The sequence below is a fragment of the Pelobates fuscus genome, chromosome 4, assembly GCF_036172605.1.
Source record: "Pelobates fuscus isolate aPelFus1 chromosome 4, aPelFus1.pri, whole genome shotgun sequence".
Lineage (NCBI taxonomy): Eukaryota > Metazoa > Chordata > Amphibia > Anura > Pelobatidae > Pelobates > Pelobates fuscus.
Genome location: NC_086320.1, coordinates 319132269 through 319157519, shown reverse-complemented (window position 1 = coordinate 319157519; position 25251 = coordinate 319132269). Strand labels below are relative to the sequence as shown.

At 37.8% G+C, this 25251-nt stretch overlaps 1 protein-coding gene across 1 annotated transcript in view; it reads right to left on the bottom strand.

The window, feature by feature from the left end:
- The window catches only part of SKAP2 (src kinase associated phosphoprotein 2), a 234676-nt gene that overhangs the window by 162518 nt on the left and 46907 nt on the right, over positions 1–25251 (bottom strand). The window contains exon 4 of the mRNA XM_063450704.1: positions 7942–8043. Coding sequence (XP_063306774.1) covers positions 7942–8043 — 102 coding nt within the window. The remainder of the gene's footprint in view (positions 1–7941; positions 8044–25251) is intronic.

Below are 25251 nucleotides of genomic sequence, written 5' to 3'. Positions count from 1 at the left end.
TGTGTGTTTGCCTGTGAGTGTGTGTGTATGTTAGTGAGTGTGTGTGTCTGCTAGTTTGTGTCTGCTAGTGAGTGAGTGTGTGTCTGTTAGTGTGTGTCTGTTAGTGAGTGTGTTTGTCTGTTACTGAGTGTGAGTGTGTCTGTTAGTGTGTGTGTGTTTCTGTTAGCGAGTGTGTGTTTCTGTTAGCTAGTGTATGCGTATCTGTCAGTGAATGTGTGTGTGTGTATTTAGAATGCGGGGCGGGGGAAAGGTTGGGTGGGGGTGGCGCGGGGGGTGGGGGGGCGCCTGAGTTTTGTCCTGCCTAGGGCAGCACAAAACCAGGATACACCACTGGCTTCACCACCAGCCTGATTCCTCCGGCATCGAGATAATCTGAGAATATTACTGCTTGGCATGCTATGCTTCTATATTAACATTTATACCCCTATATAGCCACTATGTCTAGTTCTTTTTATGTGCTCGAATTTTACCTGCACGTTGTACACTCAGACATGTTGGTCAAGCCTTACAACCGCTGTTAGTTGCTATATCTACAAATTAACCATAGCATGTCACGTTAACGTCTATCTCTGACTAGCTAGTAGTTAAATGATTTCTAGACTCAGTGACTTAAACAGGTTTATCAACATAATCATCTGGTTTATAGTATTATAAAAAAAGGCATATTACCTAGCTTGAATATACCTCCTAAAAAAAAAAAAAAAGAATTGTGCCATTTTCTTCAATGCCATGATATTGAATTTTCTTTTTATTAGCTAGTACCTGCTGGTTTGGCAATACCAGCCTGTTTTGTTACGCTATGCACAACAACAATTTTTAAAATGACAACAAAAAAAATTAATCTCTATAAAATCAATTTTAATTCCATTTTGTAACACAATAGAATGCTGAAAATTCCAAGGTGGTAGAGTTAATACTTCAACAAAATATTGTACATCTTTCAAGAAAGTCAGTTTGGCTACAGGAACACACCAGCCATCATACATAGTTCATCTATTTGAAGTGATTATGGTGGCTGGAGTGCCCTGTTAAACTGTTTAATTAGGGTTTAACAGTGGAATAGGGTACTCAGCTGCTTCCATTACATTCCCTAAGGCTTAATATTTAACCATAGCAGCAATGGGGGCAGTGATTGGGTGAGAGTATCACATTAGCGCACTCAGCCTAATAATGAACAGTGATCAGCTGACTATCACAACATCACATAGGCCAGTCCAATAGAGGAAATGGGTATTTTTGTTACACTGAGGTATTAGAGATTCCCACATTCTGGTGGTGAGCCTTCTGCTAATATCCAAAGTTGGTTTTGATCTGAGATATTTTTAACAGTCTCATTGTCTGGATCTCCAACATAGTATCCAGTACGCTTACGGGAGTAAGGCAGACAGGCCTTTACTGGGACCCACAGAGAGACCATATTAAATAAAGGCAAGTGGGGGACTTCATGGTGTGTGTGTGTGTGTCAGCCTGTTGTGTGTCAGCCTGTTTCAGTCAGTGTGTGTGTGTCTGTGTTAGCCTGTATGTCTGTGTTAGCCTGTTTCAGTCAGTGTGTGTGTGTCTGCTTGGGTCAGTGTGTGTGTATGCTTGAGTCAGTGTGTGTGTTTGCTTGGATCAGTGTGTATGTGTGTCTGCTTGGGTCAGTGTGTGTGTCTGCTTGAGTCGGTGTGTGTGTGTGTGTGTATGTGCTTGGGTCAGTGTGTGTGGCTGCTTGGGTCAGTGTGTGTATCTAGATCAGAGTTTGTGTGTGCGTTTGTGCTTGGGTCTTTGTGTGGCTGCTTGGGTCTGTCTGTGTGTGTGTGCTTGGGTTTGTGTGTGTGTCTGCTTGGGTTTGGGTCTGTGTGTGTTTGTGTGTCTGCATGGGTCAGTTTGTGTGTATATCAGTAAGTGTGTGTGTGTGTGTGTGTGTATGCTTAGGCCAGTGTATGTGTGTGTATGTCAGTCTACACGAGTTAGTGTATGTCTGCTTGAGTCAGTGTGTGCGTGTCACTCTGGGTGAGTCAGTTAATTTGTGTGCGCATTTCAGTTAAATTGACTTTCATTAACCCTTCAAGGATGGAGAGAATTGTCTACGTAACAAAAACAAAACCGTGAATTTGAGTTATATAATTTAAGGGTATCTCTTCAATTGCCTATTGCATATTAAACATAATTTTTAAAGGAGAGAAAGGGCTTTCATTTAATATCCTCTATGTATACTATAGCGAGACACTAATACCTAATTATTAACCCTTACTTTACTATAGCCCTACACCAACCCTAACCCTACAGCTACCCCTACCTCAACACTTAGTGTAGCACTACCCTACTCTTACCCCTAATTCTAACCTTAACCCCAAGCCTAACGATAAGGTAACTCACTAATATCAATTAGAAATGGGTTTTACTGTATTTAACACAGTAGATGGTGCTATGTTGCCACCATCTACTGGCTTTTTTTTAATAGAGCCCTAGTCCCAACTGTTTATATAGAGATCAGTTCTGGGCAGCTGGCAACGCTAAGCACCAGTCCTAATCAGCTGGGGACAAGCTGGGAGACATTGTCAAAGTCTATTCAGACCCTGGAGGGACTCCCCAAAGCTGCCTACACTCCAGAAAAACAGTGGCTGAGTGCGATCAGCTGCTGGTTCTGTGCAGCACTAACTTCCAGCCCCTCTTGTGTATCTCTTTCTCCCCTTTCTAAACCCTTCTATGTATTGTTCTCCCTTAGACCGTCTGTATGTCTTCTTATCCCCCCCAGCCCCTTGTGTGTGTCTCTTTCTCCCCTTCCCAGCACATCGGTGTGTCTCTTCCCCTCAGCACATTGTCCCTTTCTACTGTTGTGTTGTAATGTTTGCATATGTGTTTGTATATATCTGTACTTGTGGGTAGCTGTGTACTGGTGTGTGTCAATGCATATGCATAAGCATTTGCTATTTGGATTGTTCTTGTAGCAAGTTATGTGTATTTGAGTGACTAGCCATGTATGCTTTTGTATGGATAAGACAGTGGGATCCTAAAAAGTGTCTTGCCTAGAACCATGAAAATTCTAATAATTTTAATACAAGACAGGAGGCCTCCTACTTGCTTTGCCTCCTATCATGGTATAGTCATTACAATTTAGACTATACCATCTGCTAGGCTAATCTCCAATTCATCTAACGCGAAGGATGATGAGAGTAGTCATCCACGATAGCTGAGGCATGTAAACTATATAAATGTCACTAAAGAAAAAAACAACAATGTGTTTATATGTATATAAAAGATTAAACTTTCCATCAGATCACAACCCCATTTACAAGAGAATTGTGTCAGTTTTTTCACAGATTTTGTGACATAAACAAGTAATTCTTGCAGTTTAGCATTACCGTTAACAGAACAAATGTCCCTGGTCTAATTGAAATGCAGCAATAATAGGCTTTCCTCAGTCAAACATGCATGTTGCCTAGAGCTACTGTGTAAGAATTATTGCCTCTACTTTACCACATTTAGAACAGGGGTTAATAACAGTTCATTTCCCAAGCATGCCATACAGCCAAACCTCTATTTCAGACTGATATTATAATTTAAGGTGCTGGGTGGTGGTAATCCATTTAAGTAGGGGCTCCATGGTCGAATGTCTGATTATGCCATAAGTGGTAGGTTTATAAATATAAAAGTAATATTTTTATTTTATCATTTGATGCACCTGACACATAATTTTTACTGACATTAAGGAAAAAAGTAAAACAAATGTTTACACTTAACTCTACGGGTACCAAAGAGGAAAAGATGCTTTGCAATATTCAATATTTTAAGACACTCATTTCTTTGTTTAGTTAATAAACTTTTTGTTAATTTCTACTATGCCCCTACAGTAACTGGAAGGTATTAGATAGCAGCAATATTTCTTTTTTTTATATACATGAATAAATTCTCAGGGATTATTCATAAAAGTGTGAGTTATGGGATTGTCAAAGTGTATTTCAAATTTTTATTTCAAAAAAGCCAAAATGGAAAAAAAAAATGTTTTGACCTAAGATTTTAAATGTACTTCTAGGTCTTACTTTAGTAAGTAACCCAGCGAGTGATCATTTATTAATCAGTTTCAAGGTGCTTTAAGATTACCTGTTGTTCATAAGTTTAATGATATACATTAATGGACTAAGTAATATATATATTAAAAAAAAAATCTTCACATACGCTTACAAATTAGCCCATAGGCTTAATACACTTTAAAGAAGATGAAGCTTTTAAAAAACAAATAGTAGCTGGTGAGATTAATTAACATTTTTTTTAACATAATTTTTCCATTTTTTTTTCCTACTTTGTTTAGCCAGTGCCAGTTATTAATGGAAGGATGTGCACATCAATATAAATATACTGATACAGAAATAGCTACTTTTGCTATTGCAAACTGTCATTTAGATGTCAACTCAGCTGCACATCAATAAGTGAAGAAAAAGAACGAGCCCTACTCAAAAATCAATTATATTACTTCTTTTGTATGGACGGGCAGAACACCTTTCATGCAACTGGTATTAATGAAAAGACATGACTATAGAATCCCCATCAGTTTTTCTGACAAATTGGTGACCACTCTAGTCCCTCATTGAAATTCTATTAATCTCCTGCACTAAGGTCCAATGTGAAAATAAAACCGTTCCAAAGTTCCAAACCTTTATCAGTTTCTCAATAACCTGCATATGAACTGTACTTGATAGTGCGCATGAACTTATGATCTTTGTATCAATCTGCAAGCATTTAAAATAAAATTTAAAAACTAGCATAAACAAAATAAACGCATAGCGTTTTAATAGCGTGTTTTTATTTTTGCAACTGATTCCTTTTTTTTTTTTCTTAAGTCTTGTTCCATGCAGATCCATTCATTTCACTCCTGAGCTGTGACTTAATTGCCACCAGCAATCAAGTCGAAGGCATCAGTGAACTAAAGTGTGCTTGGATTTCATTAGAAGATATAACTTATTCTACTTTCCTATCGTACCTAATAAACCATAAAGAAACCAAAACACATATGGCTTGAGGGAATAACTGGGAAATTAGGTGGCCATTGGGGAACGGAATGAACTTTTGAACCAGGAGAACAGTAAGAACGAAATATTAAACAGAAAAAGAGGCTCTGAGTGTATACAGAGATATGGGGATGTGACCTTTCCAGTTCCTTGAAAATTACATTAGCATTATTATGAAAAAATACACATCATATTTAACATTTATAATCCATTATTTTGTAAAGTTTGCTGCTAAGAAAAAAATATCATCCAAATAAAATCTAACAATAAGATTTAATACCAGGCCTTCCAATGACTCACTGTCTAACCTCTATCTATCACAGTTAATTCAAAGATATTGATATAGTTGATACAAGAATATTGACTTCAGAACGTATCCGATATGTAGAAAACAATCAATTTTTTTATTCATAATTTATAAACATGAAACCATAAAGTGGCCAATAATTTCACATATTGAACTTGTGTGTGTATATATATATATATATATAGAGAGAGAGAGAGAGAGAGATACTTGTGTGTGTGTATATAAAAAAAATATATATATATATATATTTAATTTGCATTTATTTATTTTCATTAAGTAGATACACAAACAAATCTGTGAATTTTCATACCTGAAACAAGACGCACATGCATAGAAGTGTTTAGGGTCTATTTACTAAAAAGTGAGCTATTGGACTAGACTCTAGTTCAGGCATAGGCAACCTTCGGCACTCCAGATGTTTTGGACTACACCTCCCATGATGCTTTGCCAGCAGTGTGGGTGTCAGAGCATTATGGGGGATGTAGTCCACAACATCTGGAGTGCAGAAGGTTGCCCCTACTCTAGTTACTTAAAATAAAATAATCAATAGGGAAAAGTCTATACAGGCAAGTTCCAGATATTTTTTAAAATATGACATTAGTTCTTGATTTTGCTGTTTAGTGAACAGACCACTTCTGTTGCCTTTCAATATTGAATGATTAAGGCATTCTTCTTCACCATGAATAGGTATCTCTCATGACAAAAGTCATTAGAAACTAGAATTTACAAGACATGTTACATTCTCTGCACCTGTGCTTTCTTGGAACCGAGAGCTTGGGTTAGGATAATATTTTCATTAGAAATTAAATTAATAATTTGTGCACCATATAATATACAGAATTTTGGTTTATGGGTGCCAAGGTCTATTTTCGTGTGAATTGTTATAAATAAGCTCAATAAATAAACATTCATTTCATTTTCTTTCTTATCTAAAGACAATCAGCAAGTGCTTAGAGAATGATCGGGCTAGCTGCCTTTTAATGCTAACATTGACTGCAATAATGAAATATTCTAAAAGTGTTTCATTTGTGGCAACACGTATCACATTAGAAAATAACAAGAAGAAATAAACTAACTGTTCCTAAATATCAGGGTAAAAATTCTGGGGAAGACAAAATAGGTTTCTCTGAATCATTGCTTAGAATATTTATTACACATTCATGCATTTCACTTATCCCTGTTCTGCAATAGACTTAATTTTATACCCCATAAAGGCAATTTATGGATCCAATGGGAATGATCTGGATAACATAAAATCTTGTGCGCCGTGTTGCAGGAAACATATTTTAGTTTGGCAACTGTACTTAGAGACGAACTAGAGCTGCTTGATCATCATACCATGTCAGCAACCATTAGTCACTCATAACTTTACAAACTTCAAATGCCTTCTCTTATTCTACGTAATTGAATCACAGACACTAACATACAATACCCATCAAATGTATTTCAAAATGTAATTGGCAAAATTTTCCTAATGCTTTAAATACGTCACAAAAATAAATATATATGCCCATTGCGCAAGGCCAGTCTGTTAAGAAATAACTCTTTAGAGGAGTAGACTGCACCATTTAATGTACATAAGAATGAACTTTTTTATAGCAATTATTCAGTAAAATTATTTTTTAAATAATAAAAATAAAAGAATGCACTTTGTGCTTAGTCGTATTTTCTACATGAATATAAGGCCTTTCTAGGAAATTAAGAATGAAGTCAATGCAAGAGTCAGACATTTTATTAAAATAAAATTACTATTACATTTCTGAATTCCACATGATCTCAGAGTAATGAACCATGCATTCTATTTTGCGATCCACGTCTGAAAAATACTGTACTTTAAACTGTAGCACAGGAATGAGCTGCATGTTTTATCAGACAATTTAAGGTTTGAGTATGGGTAGGATGTACACGCTAGGCACCTATTTATATTTTATTTTTCAGAAATATTTTCTGTTCAATACATGACATGTGGAATATATTTTAAAAGGAAAAAAAGAATAGCGAATGTTAAATAACTGTAAAATAAGACTCAGAATGAAGTAGAAAAAATGTAGTGAAAAAAACTACTTCCTGTTAAAACCTAATTTGCAATATGTTAACACTAAATAAATAAAAGAAAATAGTTGACCATAAATTATCCTTCAATCAGAGCATTATTTAAAAAAAAAAAAAAAAAAAAAACACTTTGTAACATATTCTTAGTTGCTGTAATAAATATTAAGTTAAACTGGCTAAAATAATTCAGGCAAAACGTAAATGTAATGACACTGAGCACAAAAGGCCTGTCCTTATGTTGGTTTAAAAATGTAAGAGATAAAAAGAAAAAACAAACTAGAATTGTATGGGCGAGAAAAATATTGGAGCATAAAACCAAACACTATGACATGAGACCAAGATGATTATAAGCATTCTTATTTTTATTTTTTTAGCTTGAACAAGAAGAAATGTCTCCCTGTAATCTGTAAGAACCACTAGAGAGTGCTCTTCTGTTCCTAAAACATCCTCTCTGAAGTAACAGTGTGACTTCGATGTCAGATGTTGCCCTATATTTTTGTCCTCTCCCACATCACCATCATTCTATTTCTAGCAATCCCATTGCACTCATTTGTGGAATAGAGCAATATATTGAAAGATAAGCAGAAAACGTACCTTCAGAGGGCAACTCATCATCTTTATCACGATCGGAAGCAAGCGACAACGTATCATGAGAATGAGAAAATGTTTCACTCTCATCCAGATCATCGAACTCTCCTGCACACAAAAAAAAAAAAAAAAAAAGCAAAACAGCATTATGACAAGGACAACTATTATTACTATAACAAAACCAATATTGGGAAGACATGTAAATTTGACCTTTTTAATTACACAAAATAAAGAATATGAACTGTATTCCATACTTCTCTTATTCATAAAATGTCTATGAACTTAACATATTAGTGGCAATGTGAACTACATTTCCCATGATGCAAAGCGAGTCAAATTAAGACATAGATTACAATTAATGGCACTTGCAGTACTGCTGGTGCAATCCCACTAATCCGTGACATTCAAGCATTTTTGGCGTTGCGCAATCTGTCATGGAAGCGCATAAAAACAAGCATTGCCCTTAGTGGAGGATCACATATGTATGTGGAAGGCAAAATGCCTGAATTTGTGGGAGGGGTTTATTTTCCTATTTAAATCCCAGCAAATCCCAGCTCACCTATCGTCGCCGTTTTGAAGTTCTGGCCTGCTCGCCTCCCTCTCGTCAGCACTACTTCCGGTCCTCTACAGCACGCTTCCGGTCCCGTCATTCCTTGCGGCTTTCCCGCCAGCCTCCGTTTCGCTCAGACGCTCGCAACTCAAACCGACGAACACGAACCGCCAAACATGCGAACACCAGGTAACCGGCGAGAATGGCCGCGATTGGGCTATTCTCGCCGTTCGAAACCTTCTCAATTCAAATCCTACATATTTCATACAGACAAAACAATACAACTGCCATACCATTTGTTCAAATTTTCGTACATTTAGTCATCCGGCTACCTAGAATCTTACATTCATTCAACCATACGAACGGCATTTCGTTGCAAGCCACGTTCACACAGAACTAACACCACAAGGTCTGCTAGCTTACAACAGCTGAGGTGATCATACAGGTGAATTGCGTTTTCTGGCTGATCTGCCAGCTGTGTTTCCACAGTCAGTTGTAAATCAGTACTACGGGTCAGTGCGAGCTCGTCATGACATGTTTGTTTACACAGTATGGATATGTATCGAGCACCACATACACAATGTGCTGGGTGTATTGTATTTATTTAATCTACAGAAGGTTAATCTGTAAACCTTGAACATTTACCCAGGTTCCTAAACAATTAATTCTTAAATGTCAATCCTACTGTTTCTCCCTGTCTCTCCCTCTCTCGTTTGCGGTGTCATGTTTGCTAATCGCTAGCCGCATCATGCGTCTCAAATCTAAACCCTGAAGCTTGTTGGGCAAAGTGGAACGCATATGCGTTCCAATGTGCTGAGCTATGGAAGCCAGTCCGTAACTAACGCGTGCTACTTCCGCATAGCAACCAACAACTTCCGCGTGGCAACGGCTACACTTCCGGGCACTTTTAACTGACACTGTGGGCAACCTCCTGGTTGCAGGTAAAACAGACTGGGCAACCTGGGTATTCATTGTATATCCAGTAAAACAATATTTACTTTCTTAAAATCAATATATATACGCTGTTACGGTGGTTTAATGCTGCTTACTTAGTTGTCTGATTGCTACAATATATATTACTGTGCCTTAACTTAGAGGCATACACTTTTCTGTTATCCATAATGCCTACACACTGCATTTCCTAGCGTGTTTACCATCAATAAATATTTTACCTTGCTAAACACAGTCAGTGGGAGGATTATTACATTTTGTCTAATCTAATGCAAAGTAAACATGTGGTATAGGAAGACTATTAGTGCTTCTGTGCTAGCCTGGCGACAGCACGATATATTACACCTCAGTATAACGCAGACTGTTATGCACATCTTACAGTCATCAGCAGACGCTTTGAATAAACACAGCTATACATACTTGACAATTACGCCTGCACATTTCATTACTAAACCCATATAAAGATTCGGACTTCGCATTTAAGACCGATCATAGCCTGATTACCTTGACCTGTACACCTCTGCACAGACAAGCACATATGTTTCTAAACAAAGTGCATTAAGCTCACACTCACGTTATCTGCAGTTCTGATGAACAAGCCTCGGCGAAGGCGAGTACACGTTGCAACAGTACTATGTACAAGATCCGCTTCTATACAAAAAAAAAAAAAAAAAAATTAAAAATCTGGCGCCCCGAGGGCCGTACATACATGCATTCTAGTTCATACATACCGACCATCCTGGACCCCGACGTGCTCAAGGGCACTCCAGTTCGGTCGGCCTTGCGATCCTAACTCATTTACCACCCACGTTTCGTTCCATGGTATGTCCTCTTTCTCACTAACTAACCTTCCCTCTTAGTTAGCAGTGGCTGGCTGTCAGGTTCCTAGGTGTCCACTAGTTATTATTCCCCCAGGCTTCTTCGCCTCAGGTTAGTGGTCCCGCGAGGCCAACACCCATCCTCATACTCGGAGGTACTACGCCCCTCGGGCCAAATCATAGTTAGTCGCCTCGCATTGTGGCATAGAAAGGGCCTCACCTGTCACTCCCATTCTATCTTATGTTTAACGGTCACCGAGAGGCCGACACCCCGCCACAACGCTCAGTGGCCACGTTATCCCCTCGCGCCAACTCATAGATAGAGCCTCTCAAGCCGCTTGGCAAATAGCAGGGCCTCACCTGTCACCAATCAAGAGTAATCGTTTCGCCGCATTTTGGCACTAGCTAGTCAGCCAGCACTCAAACACACACACACAGTTGGGGGACGGCATCCTACAGTACTCTGTCACACATAACCACTAGGTTTCAGGTCCGGTGATCAGATCAGGTCTCCTAGCGGTTTATTCTCCGCCTCGTTATAGCTTAGTTTCATTTGGGAGCTCATTTACCCTTACAGTATTACAAACAGTATGCCAGAACTGTCATACAAGGCTAATTCATGCTTTCAATACCTCAATCACTTACGGACTAAGGGTCTACTAGATAATTAGATATAGCAGTACAAGGATACCCAAGTTATATATATTTCCCTAATGTGTCACTCACTTGTGATCCCATTATACCACATACACTAGGTGCATATCAATCTAGTAGAAACCAAGATCTGCGGTTTCCTCCAACAATTTGTTTCAGGCATTTTTATTACATATATTCTCAGTTAAACACGTATATTGGGCCTCACACTGCCTTTACGTTACACATCGTACAGGTTTAGGACTTGCATTGGACCATCGTCAGGTCCTCAAGACACTTGCGTACATATAATGACTGCTTACAGTTTATGCATTACAGATATACTATTGTTACTTTGCAACCCATTAGGGGCTTTACAGTATATTGAGTTCTAAATTACTTCGTTGACTCATACTATCGCTTAATTATAACCTCCACGTCAATTTTACCAGCTATGCAGGTTAAACATTAGCTATCTAATAAAAACAGGGTAAACAGAATTTCCACTCGTTCATATCGAATATCGAGACGTCATTCGTCAGTCGTTACGAACGAACAAATAACATTCAAATCCTTAACAACTAATAGAGACTTGTCTCTGCTCGCTTGACATTTGCAGGGTTCTCCAGGCGCATTCAATTCATTCATCATGTTATTTAATATTGCATACATTTCACTATGTTATTTAAGTTCAAGAGGTCCATCAGATTTAACTTCAGTCATGCTATCTGTTACTGTTACACCATAGGCATTGTATAATACAGACATTTACATTCCCAAGCCTATCAAGTATGATTATAGGGTATTTATTATACAATCACGTATCATCTTTAAGCTTAAACCACAATCAAAGCTCCTTTTCAGCTTCCTATCTTAAGTGCACACTTTCTCCCTACTATGTATCACGGCATTTCATTCTATTTTTCGGTTCACATCACAACAGCTTGTTCGTCGGGTGCCTTTTTACAGTCCTTTTCACAGTGCTTCTATCCAGTTACTCACAGGTTAGGTTAACGCTCGTCCACAAGAAACAAGCCTGCCAAGGGTTAGAAGTTCTGAACTTAGTCAAATAATTTTGCATGAGGTCATCTACTCACCTCAACACGGAGGTTCCTACCGGCGATCCAACTCTGAGTTAGTACCTCGCAAGGTCTTGGATAGGCCTCACATATCACGACCACAAGTATAGTCTCTCTTTTACCGCCACCAACAGTTTAACAACTCGCCATGCGTAGTAGATTCAAGTCCACGTAAGCCAAATCAAGGGTAGGGCCTCTCCCAGACACAGGGCGAATGGTAGGGCCTCGCCTATCACGGCATAGTCCTTATCTTCACCTATCAGTACTCGTTCGCAAGAAGCTCTACTATACGGGATATTCAATAGGCATCGAAGTTTGCATAGTTAAAACATATATATGTTTCTTCCCTCCTCACAGCATGCTACTAGAAATATCTCTAGGTAATGTACTATCTTCTCAAGTCCCCCGCCCTAGCCACTCCTATAGTCCTGAAGTCCGACCTTGCTTAAACGTTGTAGGTCGAGCTTAAAGACCGTACAGTCCAGAGATGCTCTGCAGGTCTATAAGATCTAATCATGCCTTAGATTAGAGTTTGTACGCAGGTGAGTTTTGTCTACGAATACTAATTCTAACATACTCTTCGGCTTACGATGGGTAAGTATGGTATATGATTAAGATAATAAATGTGTTACAGTTATAATGGTTGCTTGCACAATTTTTGCCACATCTCTTTGAAACCAGCCTACAATACTATTGAAACTATACCTACAGGAATTTAACATTACTTGTAGTCAAATTCCCAACAGCTCCCATTTTCTTTCTTAGTCAGTAAAAGCGCTGACAGGTGTCAGAGATCAATACTCCAAACAAATCATCCAAGTCACGTCCTATCAACAGTACAATCTATGGTGGAATTTTCAAATTAACATTAAGCCTCCCGTTTATAAACTACTAATTTAAGTCAGCAGCTTACTTGGCTCTCTACGATTTCTTGAGTCCAAAAGAAGTATTTTACTGTCGGGAACATTTGACCTTTACCCGTGCACCAAGAATTCAGGAAATCAACAATTGTTACATATCTACTCTTCATACCTGAACTCATCAGTCAGGCAATTTAAATTGTGCCCGGTTCAAAATTTATACTAGATCAGGTTAGCCAGGTCCCGACCTATCCCTTACTATCTTTAATAACTGTGATATTTGTTACTTTAAATACTCCACCAGGCCTTAATCCTCCTACTCGGGCCACGCATCCCATGTCTATACAACAGCAGCCTCTAATAGGCGTGTTACGACACACATAAGTAAAATATGGGAAGTTGGCATACAATAGGAACATTCCTAACCCAGGAAACATTATCGACGGTCTTTCGATAATATGACTAAATGATTACTAATTGTGAACTTAATCTTGTCTTATATTTTTGCCCTCTTTTGCAGGCCTGACCTCTCGTCGGTTTCGGCACACCTCAACCGACTTTGGTCCTTATCGAACCATATACCTTTAATTGTACGTCCTTGAATTACCCCGTACACAAGTGGAAGGCAAAATGCCTGAATTTGTGGGAGGGGTTTATTTTCCTATTTAAATCCCAGCAAATCCCAGCTCACCTATCGTCGCCGTTTTGAAGTTCCCCTCCCACCTCACCCTTTATTATTTACATCAAAATACCAGGTGGGCCCTCTTTTGCAGGCCTGACCTCTCGTCGGTTTCGGCACACCTCAACCGACTTTGGTCCTTATCGAACCATATACCTTTAATTGTACGTCCTTGAATTACCCCGTACACAAATATATATATATATATATACATTGTAGTAGCTTGCACTCCAAGAAGACTTTTGTAGTGCCCGGTGCTGGTTGTGGCAAAGGTAGATATGGGTGTAGAAACAATCGCACTCCTGGGACTTGGTTGAAGTAGTAAAATTTTGCTTTTATTTATTCCATATAAAATATCAACGTTTCAGCTCCAACATGGAGCTTTCATCAGGACAGGTAACATCGTTGAAACGTTGATATTTTATATGGAATAAATAAAAGCAAAATTTTACTACTTCAACCAAGTCCCAGGAGTGCGATTGTTTCTACACCCATATATATATATATAGATATCTATATCTATATATGTAGTGCCAAAAAGATTGTGGCGAAGCCAAACACAATACAAATATATATATTGATAAATTATTCATATGTTTCATATTACATTTGCTCGAAGGTGATCTTGTCATCCATGCATTTGTTTTAAAGGAAAGGTCAAGTTTTAAGAAATATCACAATTAAATTTTTATTAAAGTTCCATTATTTCCAGTGAAACTTTTGGCAATTCTTGGAGAACTGCTACATAATTTAGCATTGTGAGAAACAACAATATGCTTCATTGCAGAGCACATTATAATGCTAGGCCAATTTTCTTAAGAAAAAGCCTATTTCATTTCTATTTAAAATCACATTTAAAAAAATCGAAGATTAGGTACCTTCCAGTGGTTATCGAACTGCAGCTCCTATGATGCTAAGGCCTGCCACACTGCTACTCCTGTATGTAAGCTGTATAAAACTGTATGACAAGACCCTAGCTTAGAAACCAGATAATGATCAAAGGAAAACTTTGTAGCTGGAATATTAAGCTTACAATCATATCTGGCACTCAGTGGATTAAAGAATAGAAGGTTCATCTTGAATTATGATATGACTAGGACTTAGCAGATATTTTAATTTCATATCCTACCCATTCTCCTAAATCCCAAACAAGTGTATAACATTCCAAACTGGGCCACAAGTTAAATAATAACAAAAATAAATATGCTAATAGCGAAAAATATAAATATGTTATCCTATCTAACCGTTGGCTTTATTGGCCAAAATTGATTGTGGCTCCAGATTTACAACTGGGTACAAAAGATTTTGAAGTGTTCTCTAAAAGGTTTAACCACACAGCCTCTCAATATGTTTTCTTACTATACCAAAGATCCACTAACGCATTAAATACCATGTATTACCTTTATCCTTCTGCTGCACATAAAAAGAAACATCATATTTCTTTGCTAGTTCGTCTGCTTTCTGAGCGTTTTAAGGACTCTTTCTCAAGTCCTTTTAAAGCTGGATTTCCTGCTTCTGGGTCATACTGAACGCTGTGTTATCGGCACCATATAAGAGGAATGAATTTTACAATACAATTGCTTTGGTTATGTAGTCAAATCACTTTCAATGTGCTTCACTGAACACTTGATTTAGCCATAAAGACAGTGATTTGCATCTCTATATTTTATGGTGAAAGCATCTGCCAACATCTCTGAATGCAGCAAAGCTTCAGATGATGGGAGGTAGCCACTAAAACATGCAGTAAATGTCAAGTAGCAGCACTGCAGAGTTTATAAGGTGCTACACATTTAATATATGTTTGTTTAATCCTGTAGTCTGGAATAATTCTTGATATATGTAAGTATGCTTCTCTAAACGGGGCCTGTGCAGGAACTTCATTGTGTGATTTGTTTTCCTACATAGTGCACTGAGATGAACTGAAAACAAAACTTGAAAATTTAGAACAAACTCTATAGTCTAATTATACTGTTTTGTGTTCATTTTTACACATCTGCTTATATAGTGCTTACAAAACACTTTTAAAAAGGCATTGGATCCCAAGGACAATCTATGTATGTTGTGCCCATAGACCTCTGCAGCTTAGGGAAAACTAAGTCAAATCCTCCCCTTCCCCCACCTTCCCTCCTCCGAAATTTTTTATTTAAATGACAGTTGCTGTAAGCATTATAGCTTACCCCCTGGAAAATTTCTAGAGACACCGCATACAATTAAACACTGTATACACGTTATAATCATCTAAATTACCTACAAACCTATATCCTACACCTCTAAATATTTGGAGGCACGAAACGAGATTAGGAGGAACTTGATTAGCAAAGGGGGTACACCAGCTCAGCCCGCATGCCACCCACTGATTATGTAGCCATCATTCCTAGCACATAAGAAAAAGACAGCTGTGGGCACGCGTATACCTATTTTATGATTTTTAATTTGACATGCTGTGGTTGCGCTTGCTACAGCGATACTGTCGTTTCTTTCTGTTGCACTTGTTCACTGAGCCACTAGTTTGCTTTTCTTCTGTTTTGAAAGCTGATAGTAGGTTTCATGTGCCTTACACCATGTACTAGACCTTCTCCAAGAGCCATGTTTTAGAGCTTTGGCTTTCATAGATGTTCTCTGGTGACTCCTCAACTTGCATCCAGCCCATTCCATGATCCAGATGATCTAAAAAAGCCATTCCATGGACCCAGGCCACCATGACGATCTATATATATTATTATTTTTACTGCTCCTCCTTTTTCCCCTCTATTGGTTACTTCTTCTCACTTGATCTATTATATATTGCAGTAAACCTTTGGTTGGTCTGAAACGATTTATCCGAAATTTTCATATGTCTGAAAATCGTCTGAACCGAAACACTACATGGAAAAAGCCTAAATTGCCTAAAACTATTTTATTTCAGTCGAATCAATTCATCATAACAAAACGTTTCCACCATACACAAGTAAAGCATGTATGTGGCAAGTTGTGTATGTATGTGGAGGACTCACGGAATACCTTTCTCAAATGGGTTGGAACTGTAAGCCATCCCTCCTGAAACCACCCCAACCCATTCAATAATGCTACTGTCATATAAAATCAACAAGAGTGGAAAATGCCTTATTTAAAGGGCAATATTTTAAATGAATATTTAACTATCATGGCTCATTGAAAGTTTTGCAGGGCCTGTGTGGGGAGGAGTGTGCAACATACCTCCCAGGAATCCCAGAACTCAAGACTCAGTCCTGATTTGGGATGCATGTTTGCCCCCTAATTTTCTCAGGGATAAGATAATGCTTAACCCCTTAAGGACACATGACGTGTGTGACATGTCATGATTCCCTTTTATTCCAGAAGTTTGGTCCTTAAGGGGTTAAAGGGAACCGATAGTCCCCAAAATAACAATCGTTATTTTGGGATTATAGGTTCACTTATAGTGATGTGATCACTATCCACCCCCTTTGCTCAGTAAAATTTAAGTTAAACAAGGATAACTCACTTCGTTACCCATGCTAGGACTGCTCCACTGAAGCCTCCAGCACCACCAAAATCAATGTCATCGTCCCAGTTCATGTCATTCACGATATTGTCCAATACTCATAGAGAAACATTGGATTGGAAAACAAATACTCAGCAAAATGCCACGAATCCTGCTATCAGAAAGCATTTGGCTCCAGGACAAAGTTTTACTCAGTTCTGGTGGAGGAAGCACTTCTAGTGGCTGTCAGTATCTATAACACTGCATTGTTTTGTTTTTCAGGGTTAAAATAACAGGACAACTGCACCCAGACCATTTCATTGAGAAGCAGTGGTCTTTAAAAGTGCAGACTTCAATATGCTCATGAATGAGCAGGAATATATCCAGCATAAAGCATTGAGCGTTTATCAGGCACAAACTCAGTTGGTTGGCTGACTTGCAAGGCCTTTGTCACCTGTGAGGTCCCCTTTTCCAGATACTATCCCTACCATCCAATGTCACTGAAGTGCAAGCAAGGTTATTGTCACCAGGTTTGAACTTGGAACCTTGGAAACCCATTGTACGAAATCTCTGAACAGTATGCCAACAGAAGGTGGCATACTTAACATTAGTAGCGTGATAGTCCCCTGCTAAGTTTGCACTTTAAATTCTAAACTGCGCAATGGCAAAGAGCCTAAACTGGTAGGTAGAGAAAAATAAATCAAAGAATCTCATTTTATTTACCAATCTGGGACTCAGTTTTATGGAGGCTGTAAAACGTTCTAACATGACATTCTTGCATTTTCTTTTTGTCAAGTAATTAATTTCCTTTATCTGTGGGCTGTTTCCCATTCAAGAGCAGACCCTAAACATGAAAAATGTTGACAGGCAATACCTTAAAAAGCAAAATAATCATTAAAATCCTAATTAGCTACTGTGAGTTCCACTTGTAACATAAGAAAACTCATGCTAGGAACTAGATATGATGTTTGTAAAGCTCCATCTCCCAGCTACCTTCTAGCTTACGTTACAAAATGTTCAATTCAAACCGTTTAAATACCAATGGCTTGTCAGATATTCCGTGAGTGATATGCCTTCTTACTCGAAAGATTAACTATGGAAACTTATAACCTAAAACTGCTTTTACCGAAACAATATGACCTTGATATTTTGTGTTGGAGTTCAATAAAAATATTCTTACCATTTTGTAATGGTAATTCTCCCAAAGAGGACTATATTTGAAGTTAACAGTCCCCAATGCATTTAGTAATGTGTTTTTTTCTGTCTATCCCACAATGTGTTGCATCCTCTACTTAATATATCCAGAATTCTAGGAATATTTTGGTGGTATATAAATAAAGTACCCGGAGTTCATGTTTCTTGAACAGATTGAAAACCAGTTCCCCTTATCTTCACCTCTCTTTAAAAATGTCAGCCCTTTGCCATCCTTTTACGTCACTCCCTTCTCTCTATATCGGATCTGCCTATTCTTTTTGCTATTCAGCTCTACCAGTCATGTTCCTCTAGGACAGGCTTCCCCAAACTCCGGCCCTCCAGATGTTGCTGAACTACAACTCCCGTGATTCTCAGCCTATCTATTTCATTCAAAGAATCATGGGAGTTGTAGTTAAGCAACATCTGGAGGGCTGGTGTTTGAGGAAGCCTGCTCTAGGACATCTCTTTCTATGACATTTGAATTCCATCTACATTAGCCATTCACCACTACCTCTCTTACTATCATATCTGTCCATCTATATCTTTCTAAACTAACTTTAAACAAATTGAAAACACATGTTTAGTTTACTGACAATTTGAGATATCCTCCCTTCTAACCTTGTCTTCCCTTATATCTTCTACAGTGCTACGGGGTCTGATGGCGCTATATAAATAATAAAATAATAATAATAAAGATGAAGTAGGAGCAAGCAATACAGTTGGTTGCAGAGAGCATATAGGTAAGAGAAGAAATAATTGAATGAGAGCACTGTAATGATAAGTTATAGTAGTATAATAGTAAATGAAGGGGAATACTGTCATGATTTAAGGTACAGTTAACAATTGGGGAACACTATACTGAGAACAATAACAGAAGTAATCAGCGATGAAGTGGAATAACATTATGACTGAGGAGGGAATATGAAGGATGAAGCTAGAACAGGTCGTAGGGCAATTTATTAAGGAATATGTATGAAAATCCAAACATGGTTTGAGATAAAAAAAAATAGGGGGGGTCAAGAATTGAAAGAATATGGTTGGAATTTGCCCTACATTTGGAAAATATGGCTGGAGTGATCAATTTGAGGAATATGGTATTATGGAAATGGTCTTTTGATTTGCATAGTGGGATGTGGCAATAGGCAGATACACAGGGGTAAGAGTACAGGGAATGTGGACGTTTAACTATCCTGGTCATGTAAACTATTGGAATTGTGTATTTGTCCATATTCTGTAACAGCATATGAATGAATCACAAAGTAAACAAAAATTACAATGGGTGAACAATTTATTTTGCCTTAGGATTCTGAGTTTGTCCATGGTGCCAGAAAAAAAGATGTTTGATGGGGAAAAAAATGATTGATGGTTTAGGGACAGCAACTAAATTATATTCACAGATCAAGTGAGCAGTGACTAACAGAGCAGTACAAAAAAATTACAGGCACTCCCCCTGCTGGCATTGACATGGACGGCTATGCCGTCCATGTGATCGCTGGGTCCTCGCAAGGACCTCGCGATCACATGGCCCTGGGGGGCCGAAGAGGACAGAGAGGGACTCCCTGGGCTCCCAGGTAAGTCCCCCATACCGCGATCGCCGGCGTGGGAACGCCGGCGTCTGGGTAAGTACATAAGATCGCGGGACGTTCTATGCCGTCCTGCGGATTTTAGAGCCATCTAAATAAGGACGGCATAGAACATCCTGAGGTCTTAAGGGATTAATAAATATGTAGTATATAAATATCTTTTGTTTTTACCTCTTCTCCTATTTTTTAGTCTATTGGTTACTTCATCTCGCTTGATCTATGAACCAAATAGTGTGAAAATGCACCTATCAGTAAACTGCAAAATATATTGTTACTATTTTTATTTTTTTTCAATTCACTGACTGGCCCATATTTGTGCCCTTTTGGTTCTTCTGAATCATTTTCATGAATTGTTTGTATGGTGAAAATTTGACTGAAACAAAACAACACATGAATGAATTTCGAACCATCTGAACAAAATCGTTGTTTTGGGGGGGGGGGGAAATTGGGCATCAATTTTTTTTGCTGTGACCAAGTCTGGATACTATAATCTATATATGTGGGGAAGTGGAAAGGATAACATTCAGCTGTGGGGATGGAGAGGATATAAATTTGAGCAATCAATCATTCTTACCACAAAACTCTATTTAGAACATATAAAAAGAGATATACAAAACAAATTCTCATCAATAGCAAGTCATTCCCCTTCTCTGTTCTGTGCTTAAATAATAGAAATGTAATTCAACGGGCTAAGTGCAACCTTTTTTCACAACCAGTAATGTGGAGCTGATTTCACATCCATCTTTGTCTCCAAGCACCTAATATCTTTTACTTGTATTTTGCCAAGCAATGCTGTGATTGAAGTTTATGAGCATTATAATTAAGAACATTACACACTAATCGGACATTGAAATGAAATGTATGTTCAAAAGAATGTTTATTGCCCCATTAGTTCACAGTCATTCTATTACAATCAAAAATACTGTCAGTCGTGCCGTGAGCCTGTGCCAATGACAACAGCATAAATTCTGCATCTCATTTCAGTGATCATAAAATTAATGATCAGTTTAAAAATACTTCTTTTGTAAAAATTATGGCACAAAAAAAAGGCTAGAATCTCTGCTATGGGCATAGACGTATAATTAAACTTCACTGCTAATTAAAATGTCTTCTGCCCTTACCAAAAAGCACAGGATGTATCTGGGGCAGCATTAAAGAAACTCTGACTAATTACAGAAAATAGACAGGTTGGAAAAAAAATGCCTTTTGCCGTTTTCTCTCCTGGGCAGATAGAAGATGTTGTCAGGTCATGCATCTTGTGTAGGTGTGTGAAGACTCGGATATTTCTTACTAAGAAATAACCTGATTTTCAATTTTTAGTGCAGTGCTCTATAGCAAGGCATTGAATGGCTCTTATATTCTAAGGTTTATTGCCAGCAAAAGGCACATAGTAATCCAACAAGGTCATAAACAGATTGGGAATACTTGCTTTATTGATATTTATACAACAAAAGTACACGCCAGAGTACTTACTACATTGGCACGTAGCAACATAACTGCTCTTAATCTTTAAAGACGTACTTTTTTTCAAAAGCTTTGTGCTTGGTATTTAACTACAACTGTTTATCTCTTGTTTATTTGACATGGCTCTTAAAATAATACAGTCATTATATTTTATTATTATTTAAAATAAAACATTGCATGTCATTCTATGTTTGCATGATTTTGCAATGTATGCTGAACAAGTAAATCTTACTTTTCAGTGCATCTCCTCCTTTACTCATGTTCCATTATCCAACCAATGATCATGCAGGTAGCTAAAAGCTAGAATGCATGTGCAAAATCCGTTTTTGTGTTGCCTTCAGTCTTATGCTTATGACCAAAGATGACTTAAATATGGCTACCCCATTACTTATATGAATGCATTACAATATAATACACATGGGCTCTAATACATGTTAGCTTTCATTTATAAATAGAAAAAAGTCATGTCTTCCTTCAAAACAGCACTGTCACTTTTGTGGTTTTGTAAAGATAGAATCTTTAAAAAGAACTAATACAGACTGAGTTGGTATTTAACTAAAATCCCAACACAATCAGAAGAAACACATGGGACAAAGTTTGAAAATGCTGGCTATTTGGAAAAATGTGACAAAATGAGGAAATGTAATATGTTCCATTTGTCTTCATCCTACAGTGATCCATTTTATGTTCTCTAATGCATGAGTACACAAATACAAAGATTCTGACAGGAGCTGAAGATGGTAAATCAGAGAATGATGGACTTATGAAGGAGAACATCAGGTAAGAATATCTCCCTTCCCTTTCTCGCTGTCAATGCTTCTGGGTAGGCAGATATGCCACCTTGAAAGAAAAAACAAACACCATATTATAGGAAATGGTACATGCTAATCCTCTTGTTTTATTTTTGTTTAGTTTTTTTGGTCTTTGTTTTTTTTTTTCTTCTTCTTGCACAACCTTTCATCCATGACAAGTCCCATGATTCGTATGCACATTAGACTGACAGGCAGCCTTTACAGCCATAAACCCACAGCTGAACATGCACAAAACACTGCAGGAGCTCATACTTCTGAAATTCTCTGCAGTGGACTAGCACCACTGAGGGAAGGGTTTTTGTGTGATATTTTTTTAGTGTGGACAAGAGCAGGATGCAGGAGAATAAATCTAAAAAGCTGGGACATGGGTCCCAAAACAGGATTTTCCTACTGGATCTCGATTTGTTCGGGAGGTTAAATCCCAAGTGATGGGTGGGCAAAATACATTACATGTGATAAGTGTTTTTGTTTTAAGAAATACCAAGTGGAAATATATAAATATGATATGTAAGGCATTTAAAAAGATTATTATTCTGGGAAATTATTCAATAATGTTATATTGGCCCAATACATACATAACCTAATAATCAGTATCAAATACATATAGGAAACAGATAATAAAAAGAAAAATAAGACATTGCAACGGCCATAATATGTAGTTCCCATCAAATGATTGCCATGAACAGATATTTTATTCCACTGTTCTATTCACTAGAGCCACTTTTTGAGTAGCCTCCTTCTACTGTTTGTCATAAAAGGAAAGTTGCGGTCAGGGACAATAAGCCAGGTTATAATAGTGGTGGTGGTGTAAGTCGGTTGTGATGTGCCGAAACCAACGTTCGGGTAAGTCTGTAAAATGAGGGCCTGCCAAAATTGAATAGTTTAACAAAGGGAGTGGAAGGTTTACTGAACCAGGCAGTATCGGCCCAGAGGAAGGGGAGGCCTGTGTATTTATAGGACGGGTAACCCTTCCAACAACTACAGGCTCAGCCTTCCTATTTGTCATAATTTTTACTACTATTTAAAATAAAAGATTACAAGGAGCATAAGCCATGTGTATTTTTTGTAATGCATGTACAAAAGTAAATACTCTTGTTCTGTAGGGCAGCCATCTTTAATCCTACATTAGTTGGAGTGTTCCATATCCAATCATTTACCATGCATAACAGCTGATATCAGCTCATTGAGAAGTATGGATTCTTCTCATATCAGGATTTGTAAATACAAAATAGCTGTTTCCTACCTCCTTGGTCTTTGATCAGAAGCACTAATTATCCAACTAAAAAGGTATCAAAGATGGCTGCTCAAACTGAGCAAGTGTAAGCCAGGAGATTTACTGAATATATATATATGACAAGTGATTCTGCTGTCCCACGCTAACATCTCAGGTTGTTGTATGTCTCTTCTGGTTTAATATCAATAAGGATATCAGCACTTACTAATAAAAAAAAAAAAATTAAAAAGCGAATCCTGATTATTGCTCAAACTGCCAGAAAGTTTTTTTAATTCAATTATGTTATTGAGTACACTGATCACTTGGCTCAACATGCACCTGCAAGTAGTGGATGTGGTTGCTCAGTGTGAGTGAAAAACCCAGTGCGATGTGAATTCTGAAGATTCTGAATGTGATGTGGGTATTAAATATTTTTTGTGTGCAATGTCAGGTTTTGAATAGAGTGTGACATAGGTACCATGTATATGCTGTCAGTTTCACAAAACCTGGGGTGTCTGTCTGCACCCCATCTGGCACTAGAGTCTAATTTTTACAACAACTTTTTATTATACTAAGTGTCTGGTTGAGCCTGGTGAGAGTTGTCGTCCACAACATCTCAAGTAGTAAAAAGAGACATCTTGTCTTCGCTGTGGAATTGAACTCTGACCAAGCCAATGAGAAACTTGGTATAATGAAAGCCAGACAATGGTTGAGTAGAATGAAAGTTGTAGTATACCGGAAGCTGCTAGGTAGTGAACATTTTGCATAGTTGTCATCATATTCATTCACCCATTAAACTGCTGATGGAACTTGGCCCTGAAAAGGTTCAAGCGAACTCCAAGAGACAAAGAATTTTGAAATTTAAAATTAGAGACTGTTCTCACGTCTTTGCCACTGACAGTGATTTCTCTAGGTACTGTTGCATTATAATATTGTGATCCAATTGGAAATAGTCTCATCATCTTGTAGTCTATACTAACATTAAAGATTGGTGCTGTCGACCTTTCTCCTGAGGCTGAACCAATAATTGGTAACACAGAAGAGGCAGGTCTTTCCAAGAATTCCAGATCCTTCCCTACTGGGAGAGAGCAACAGCTACCCTTTCGAAAACAAACTTAAAGCTAATACACGCGTGTGTCTCTGTTGGGGAATGGTGTAGGAACCTGGTAAAAAACATGCAGAAAGGTGCCTGTAAAAATGTTTTATCTCTGTAAGGGGCCACTGCACTTAATAGTTATAGCTCCTTCTACTTGTTAACCCCTTAAGGACACATGACATATGTGACATGTCATGATTCCCTTTTATTCCAGAAGTTTGGTCCTTAAGGGGTTAATTGTATACAAGCCAATGTGCCCGCTCAATTTCAGGATCACTAGAGTTAGAACACTACACCAACCCTACTGTGTGACATAGGAGTGTGGTTAGCTTACAAATCACCTTCCAACGTAAACTGTACTCAAATGGGGCAAGCTTTTCCTACCAGCATCCCTTCCGCACTCCCTGTTACTTAAAAAGTGTTTTTCAGCCCTGTTAGCTTGAAAGCTTTTATTGGCACAGTCACATTGTTTTTGCATTTGAGACCATCTGTGCCACTGCAGTTTATTCACATATTTTGAGATATTTTAGTGAGATGAATACTGTACTCTGAAAATAAAGTATTACAGCAAACACCAAGTTGGTAAAGAGAGATGCTTTTTTTTTTTAGGTATTACTTGAGGTGTGGAGAGAGAGCTTAGCTTTTCTGCAACATGTTACCTACTGCTTGTGAAAGTGAAAAGGGAATTTATCATATTTTGTATCATTTAAATACACATTTTTTTAATTATGAGCAGATCTCATCAGAAGTAAAATTCTTCATAGAAATCCTCAATAACTGTTTTTTTTTTTTTTTTAGAAAATTTTGATATTGGGGATGCAGTGCAGATTCAGAGAGCAATCTGCTCATACCTATATAAAAATACACTAACAAAGATCAGATTATTATTTTTTTCATGTTCACTTACAGTAGTAAAGAGATGAA